We start from the raw sequence: 7,761 nt of genomic DNA, 5'->3' as shown, positions 1-7,761 counted from the left end.
CTTCACGGTGCAGCTCCTGTGAACATCACCTGTTCGACTGAATGCCCCTACCTTCCGACCCCGAACACTCGCCAAGTCGTGCACACCAGCGTGTTTGCCTCGGTGTCCACCATAGATGTCCCCACTTGCCATCCTCTGGAGTTCTGGCCGGCCCGCGGCCCGCCTCGTATCTGGGCCCGCTAGGGCCCACCTGCCAGTTGGCAGGCGAAGCCGCAACCGACCTGCGCTTGCCTTCAAAACGCCCCACCTCGGCGGCTCGGCGCCCAGGCTAACCGTTGCGAAAACCAAAAAAATCACCTGCTCCACTGCTGTTCCCTCTCCGGCTCTCCCACTCGCCCACCGCCGCCGCACCACCACCACCCGCGGCCGCGATGGACCGCTTCCCCGACGGGACGCACGTGTGGCTGCGGAACCGCGTGCGGCGCACGTACCTCTACGCCGACGAGGACGGGTCCGGCGTCTCCCTGAGCGCGCGCCGCGCGACGGTGAACGCGGCGTGGCAGGTGCACCTGATCGTGCGCCACGGCATCGCCTTCGTCCTCCTCCGCTCCGCCGCCTACGGCCGCTACCTCGGGCCCTCGCCGCCCGTGGCGCAGCCGGACGGCCACCGCGGCCGCGCCGCCGTGAGCGCCGTCCAGCGCGACTACAGCGAGCCGATGCAGGTCAACATAAGGTGGAGGGCCCAGGCCGTCACGGCGGGGGATGGCGGCGGCGACTACGTCCTCCTGTACCACTGGCGGGACGCAGAGCTCTACCTCCGCGCCAACGGCAGGTACCGCCGCTGGAACACCGGCGTCACCGTCGCCCCCGTCGATTGCAACGACGGCAACGAGAGCACGATGATGCATTGGACGGTCGAGCACATCCCCCCGAGGCCTGCGCCGCCTACCCTTCCTGCTCCGACTACGGTGAGTCCATTGTCCCTTCTCCTTGCACTCCTCTCGTTCGTTGATTTGGACGGAACACGATTCTTGGAACCTGTCGATTCTATCAACGGCTTACTTGGAGTAACGATCCTGGTTGTTTCTTCTTGTTTTTCTTTTCGTAAATTCTATCTAAAAACTGCTGAATCTTGGCTACTGCATGGTGCAATCCTTACTACATTTAGCCTGGCCGAATCCTGCATTTGTTATTGAATTCTTGCTCCACTGCATTCGGTTCGCTTTAGGGATCAGCCAATTTAGCCGAGATTTATAAAATTCTGTCTGTCATTCGTCAATCTGCAAAGGATCAAGTTGTGTAGAGACCATGGGTTCCTAGTTACTGAGTATTAAATAAACTCTTGCGTTCTTGTATACTTGAATGATTTGAGTTATCAGTCAAGGTCTAAACATTTTGTTCTCGTCACGATGTGTATTCAGATACTTGTGTCTTCTGTTGCCATAGGACCTGGGAGGCCGCACTGGTCAGGAGCGGCAGATCCGGTACTTTCTGGCGGGCAATGATGGGAAATTCCTCCGCATGGGGGCATTCAGGTTCCTAGGGCGGTCCGTGTTAAACCTGACGAACCAGATGGCGATCAAAGTGGACGAGGACATGTCCGCAATCACGCTGTGTGTGTACGCCGGCGTCTTTGGGAGGCTGACCCCTCTGGTCGTCGACCTGCCTCGCAGCCAAGAGCCTTTGAACATCATCGTCCTCCCCATCAGTTCACCAGGTGAAAACTCTTCAGTTCCCTCGGTGGTCTGTATGTCCAATGTTTATAGATCATATTATCATATTGATGATGGTAGTTCATATGCACATATATTCAGTACTCTTCTTGGGAACTTACTTACCATCTTGTGCTTGATGAAATGGCAGCTTTGTTCAGTTAGCAAAACCCTGAAACTTGTTGTAGATAAGCAACAATCAGTTTAAAATATTCAGTTGTTTTCAGTAGTCAGCCAAGAGTTGACCTTTCTACTGATTGTCCTTTTTCGTTATTCCCAGAACTGTTTTAGATTATTGAACTGCTGCAATAGTTGGATCAACCATTACATGCTTCCTAACTGACACATTGTTTTCACTTGCCGGTTGCAAATTCAGCTGCTATGAGGTTGCGACACCCAAACGTGGATGCACCTGAACCTGAACCCGCATCCGCACCTGAAGCCCCACCCGCTTCTGCTTCCACTTCTGCACCCCCACCCGCACCCTAGAGGCATATGAGAGCAGGACTGCTGACAGCAACTTCGGGATTGGTCTCTCGGATACAACTACTTGAGAATAGGCCGTAGTTTCTTGGTTCATATAGTTTCAGATAACTCAGCAATTCTTCTGGTTTCTGGTAGTTTAATTGGAGGCATTGTCCTGACAGGAAGCAGTTTATTTTGACCTTTCAGTTCAGTTGCAATACTCAGGAACTGATCTAGTTACCATCCTCATCTCTGGTATTGTTTTGATGGAGTTGGTGCTTGAATGATTTTGTGCAGTGGCATTGGTTGTAGATACCATATTGTGTGATAACAAGAACACATGCTGGTGGTTTACTCTATATTTCCTCATGAATCCTGACACACCTGATTTTTCAGTGTCTTTTCTGATCCTAGCTTTCAGTCATGACCTGAATAAAAATCATGGCTGTATCATTTGTTTGCTGAAGCTCCCTGTTACTTTTTCATCAAATTGATGGAACATTATGTTCAGAAAGGTCATGTGGGCAGTGCATTTCCTGTTACATTTTACTTATTCTTTTGAGATGAAGAAGTTGACAGTTAATGTTGGGCAACCCAGTTGTGAACAGCTGCTTTCTTAGGTGTTGAACTGTTGGGATGGTCCCAATCTACTGAACTTACTGTTCAGCCAAACATGAAAACTGAGCACCATTTTACTGAACTTATATTATATCTACTGTTGAACTGTGAAATGTTCCCGAATATATGGTTACATGCATTATTTTCTTGATTATCTGCTGCTTCCATCAAGTACAAGTTCGACCGGATTTGCATGTTGTTTTTCCTCACCCGAAAAAGGAGTTTGCACGCTGTACTGCCGTTTACATTCTCTTCTTTTTACCTGGTTCAGTCATTAGTTGAGTTGTGAGGCCTTCCCAAACCTTTGCGTGGCTAGGTAGCTTTCCATACTGGACAGTTGATTGTTCGCTTTCCGGTGACATGTGGCAGTGGCGGCATGCATGGTGCAGTGCACGAACATGAAGCGATCATATAACCACAAGCTCTGCACATTCTGTCCGGAAGAAAGATGGCTAACAGTGCAGTTCAGGTCATTGCTTTCTCCTGTCCGGCAACACATCTCACCTCCTGCTTGCAAGCTCAGATCCTCAGGCCTTCACGACGCGAACCCGGAATCCGTCTGGGCGACGAGTGCGACGGCGCCCGAGCCCCAAGGTGAAGGGGGCAGAAGAAACTGGGCACCGTGTTCGCTGCCCGATCTGCAAGCACACCGACGGCGTGGAGTGCCGGGTCGACCCCAAGGCCCAAGGGCAAGGTCTCCGAGGCGTTGTGCTGGGTCAGAATGTTCGGCTCATACGCTCCGCTGAAAACTGCTGACGGAAGGCACAAGGATGCGATCTTCCGTAGCAAGTTGTGGAGAGGCAATTCGTCAGCTTTTGTTTAGCTCTTATCTAATGTTTTGTTCTCACGGCGTGAATTCTTGAACCCTCCCTCTCGATGATGAACAACAACTCTGCCGTTTGGTGCGTGAGTGTGTGCAACATGTCTCTTAGCTGTGTTAGTGTATAGGTGTGGAGTACAGAGATGGTCGACGGACATAGAGAAAGCCAAGTAGAGACGTGTCATGCCGATAGACCAGAAGCGGTAAAGGACAGACATGAGGCTTAGACCGAGGGACTAAGATAGCCGAAAGACTGACTACGAGTGTCTGATACTTAGGGACATCAACAAGCAAGAGTATATGCGGAGGAGTAGACCACGTTGACCAAGTTAAGATGGCGGTTGACCAAGTGAAGCGGAGACGCTGGAAGACTTGGTGATCGGGCAATCGAGGACGATGGTGACACTTGTCAAAATTGTGGAGGAGGCGTAGCGGATACGCTTCTCAAGGGGGTTTGGTGGTTTGGGTCTTAAAACCACCAGCAGGTCGATTTATAGGGTTTGGACTTCAAAACCCGGTTGGAGTCCCGGTGGGAACAGTAGGGGCACGTGACGTCATTGCGAAGCTTGCATCGAGGTGAAGCAAAGTCGTGAAGAGCCCATAGCCATCGGATGGACAGATCTTGAGTTGGATCATTTTGTCCCTAGGTTAAGTGGTCCAGCTAAAATATCTAAGGGCATGTTAGAAATGTGTAATCTATACCTATTAATAAAGAGGCAAAATTTCCGCTGATTTTTTTGTCTGGATTTTTTTGGTCCGGCTATTTATAAGGATGATGATCAGGTAAAAAATGGCTTCGGACGCAACACAAACGGGAAGAAAAAACTCCTCTTCCAAATCGGACTCCTACAACCGTTCAAATCCGACCCCGCCAATCTAATCCAAGTCCAAATCAAACCAAAGGAAAAAACATCCCACCAAATCAAAACCATCATGGACATATAGACCGAGTCGAATAGAACATACCGAGACATAAATCAAGGAGTGCTACGTGCACGAGCGAACGACGGCGACCACCGAAACACAGATCTGGTGCGGCGTGCTTGAAAAACCAAGCTTGAGCCACCGTTGGGACGCCGCGCGCAAAACGCTGCTGGGACGCCTTGCTCCGACTAGCTGACCGCCACTCTCGAGTCGCCACCGGCCGCCCTGCAAGCCTATGCTCAGACGCCCTGCTCCAGCATAGTTGGCCTCCACGCGCGAGTTGCCACGGGCCGTCCTGCGTAAGCCGCACCACTGCATGCCGCCGCGCACTAGCCGCTGCTCTGGCATAGCTGGCCACCGCCGACCATCCTGCACACGTCGCCGCCTGCCATGCGTGAGGCGTACAAGGAAGATGCGCACAAACCACCCTGCTTCAACACAGCAAGCCGCCACCATTGGTCTTCGTCAAGAAGCAAAAAGTGAAAAAGCTTGCGGCACATGGGAGAGCTTCCCTCTGCTCCTTCCTCAGATCTGTGGGCCCAGGGCAGATTTGCCCCCGTGTAGGCGTGAGCGTGCAAAGAAGATTGCCGCTGACTACATCTTCATCGCGCCGGGGCAGACGGTGACCGCTCTGCTCACGGCCGACCGCGCCTCGCGTGGGCTGCTGAATGCCCGGTACTACATGGCCGCGCGGCCGCTGTTGCCGAACAACCCGTTCGTCATCTTCAACAACAGCACCGGCACTGCCGTGCTGGAGTACGCCGACGACGCAGCAGCATCCTCCGGTGGGGCGGCACCGGACCCGGAGTTCCCCGTCCTACCGGCCATCAACGACAGCGCGGTGGCAGACGCGTACACGTCGTGCCTACGGTCGCTCGCCAGCGAGGAGCACCCGGTGAACGTGCCTCGCCACGTCTAGGAGCACATGCTCGTCACCCTCGCGGTGAACGTGATCGCGTGCTCGCCCGACGAGCACTGCCAGGGACCCCGATGGGGACGTTGCATGTCTCAAGTGTTTTCTGTTCAAATCATATCCACGTGGATCCTCCTCGCGTCTATTTTGGACCTGGATGAGATCACTTAAATACATTAGGTAGCCAAACGTGCGATTTCATAGTCTGGGGACCCAAATGAGAACCGCCGAATACTTTAAGGACCGGCCGTGCAATTTACTCTAAAAGCAAATATTGAGTTTAGAAACCCTACTGTCTACTGGACTAGGCTGCAATTACAAAAACAATCGGGTGAAATTTCTGGAAGTTGACCTCAGTAGTTGCTGCGGTGGACCGGGCCCTCCATTTTCGTAATGCCAGTAAACCCAATTATACCAAATGCCTACCATCGTCATCGACGTCTTCACCATAGTAGTCATCGTAGTCTTCACCGTAGTAGTCATTGTAGTCCTCATCGTAGTAGCCATCGTCCTCTGCACCGTAGTAGTCATCCTCACTGTCATCATCAATTATATTGCGCTCTTCCCACAGTGGGCAGGAGCAGGTTGCTTTCTTCTCCTTCCATTCTTTCCCACATGTGTAGCAGAACTCATAGCCGCACCTGTAACAAGCAATAACAGAGAATCAGAGATACAGCCAAGGCTTTAACGTTACCAGCTTTTGAGTATTTCTGACATAATGTGTGGGTCGGTAGGGAACTTCACAACACATATCAGTAAAGATTTTTCTTTTCTTTTACAACAATTATGACAATATGCCTCAGTAGAGGCTTGCCTCTCCTGTTTTCCTCAAAAAAGAAAAAATTACGACAATATGCAAAGATTGAAGAGAATGGGCCTTACACGCAGGTCATGTGATAGCAACCCTCTGCAAGTTCGATTTCGATCATGTGCTTGCATTTCACACATTGGCGCCACAGCTTCTGCTGAGCTAGATTCTGCAACTTCACATCTTCTGGACGACCAGGGTACCTCCTCTTATAGCTGTAGCAAGTTTGAGCAGGATTGTTGCGCTGGATGTATCAGCTCACTCAAGGACATTAAGGCTGAACACTTGGGATAAGGGCAATAAATCTTTTCAGTTGGAGGGATCTGCCCTTCCCTGATCCGTTCCACTTCCACCATGATCTGTAACAGTTGCGATGATAGGAATATCTTTGAACCTTCAACACTTAGCTTGGTAGTGCAACCATCCTGTGGACAGGCTGGGAGCGTCCCATGGAGAAGCTTGACTCTCACATGCTCCTTCATGCAGGAGAAGCAAAAGCGATGCGCACAACCTTCAACCGTGTGGATTTTAGAGACATCAGTGTCTTCCAAGCAAATGGTGCAGGTCTCTCTTTTACCCTTGCTAGTATCGATGGCATCCTATATATATTCGCTGGGACTTGTTTGACTTATAAGTCGTATTTTTTGAGCCAATAAATAATATTTTTCTCTTACACCAAATCAGCCAACAATACTTTCAACTATGGCTTATCAGTCAAATAAGTCTAAACGAACAGGGCGAAGAGCTTTAGCGATCTGAGCAACTACGGAATCTCTTGTTAGTTTTAACACATAGCCAACTTCACTTCGTCGAACCAGTGATATTTCACACTGCTCGAACTCCTCCAGAATTGAGACAACCTGATTAGGGATGAAAACAGATCGGATACGGACGGATATCACCGATATTACATTTGTTTTCATATTTCTGTCCGGATTCAGATTCGAATACGGATAGTGTTAACTATGTCGGATAGGATACGATTGGATATCGACATCATAAATATACGATTTGAGTATTTGGATACGGATACGGTATCGGATGTTGGATATCCGGACTCGGATACGGACAGATCTCAACCCTTCTAAACGGATTCGATTTCGAATACGGTCGGAAAATATCCGTACCGTTTTCATCCCTAAACCTGATCGACCATATCTGCAACCTTCTTCTGTTTTACATACCAAATTCCAAGCACCTGCAACCTCATAGCGTTACAAAAAAAAGGTTAAGTACCTATTTACAACAAGCACATACGGGAATATATTTTGACAAAGACAAGCCTTAAGACATACAAACCATACACCAGGTATTTGTGCTGGAAGTAAAAATGGCTACATGGTCCAGTCCAGTACTGAATTCAGAACTGGGATTCCTAGCATAGTTATGCTACGTATCATTCTCATTATAAGAGAATAATGTTATGTTCGTTTGGTTGATAAGTCATGGCTGAAAGTACTGTTAGCTAATTATAAGCCAAGCGAACAGGGCATAAGAGATAGAACAGGGTATGACAGAACACATAATATTGATTTAGTTCATCCTAAGGTGCTTTCTTCAT

General features: G+C 49.8%; 1 protein-coding gene and 1 pseudogene across 1 annotated transcript; one reads left to right on the top strand and one right to left on the bottom strand.

Moving 5' to 3' along the window:
• Window positions 1–286: 286 nt before the first annotated feature.
• On the top strand, window positions 287–2,395 carry LOC136529857 (uncharacterized). The gene is made up of 3 exons (XM_066522909.1): window positions 287–908; window positions 1,387–1,657; window positions 2,029–2,395. Exons 1-3 carry the CDS (start codon window positions 372–374, stop codon window positions 2,139–2,141), a joined length of 921 nt encoding a protein of 306 aa, XP_066379006.1. The 5' UTR covers window positions 287–371; the 3' UTR covers window positions 2,142–2,395.
• A 3,406-nt stretch (window positions 2,396–5,801) lies between these two features.
• Window positions 5,802–7,410, bottom strand: LOC136525671 (E3 ubiquitin-protein ligase RSL1-like; annotated as a pseudogene).
• Between the last annotated feature and the right edge of the window lie 351 nt (window positions 7,411–7,761).

The sequence above is a fragment of the Miscanthus floridulus genome, chromosome 19 (assembly GCF_019320115.1).
Source record: "Miscanthus floridulus cultivar M001 chromosome 19, ASM1932011v1, whole genome shotgun sequence".
Taxonomy (NCBI): domain Eukaryota; kingdom Viridiplantae; phylum Streptophyta; class Magnoliopsida; order Poales; family Poaceae; genus Miscanthus; species Miscanthus floridulus.
Note: the sequence above shows the minus strand (reverse complement) of the source record. Positions and strands in the feature narration are given on the sequence as shown.

Excerpts from the sequence above, each read along its gene's own strand:
- LOC136529857 (XM_066522909.1), top strand. The coding sequence starts at position 372 with ATGGACCGCTTCCCCGACGGGACGCACGTGTGGCTGCGGAACCGCGTG. Across the intron at positions 909-1,386 it reads CCCTTCCTGCTCCGACTACG|GACCTGGGAGGCCGCACTGG; the intron begins GTGAGTCCATTG and ends CTGTTGCCATAG. Across the intron at positions 1,658-2,028 it reads CCTCCCCATCAGTTCACCAG|CTGCTATGAGGTTGCGACAC; the intron begins GTGAAAACTCTT and ends TTGCAAATTCAG.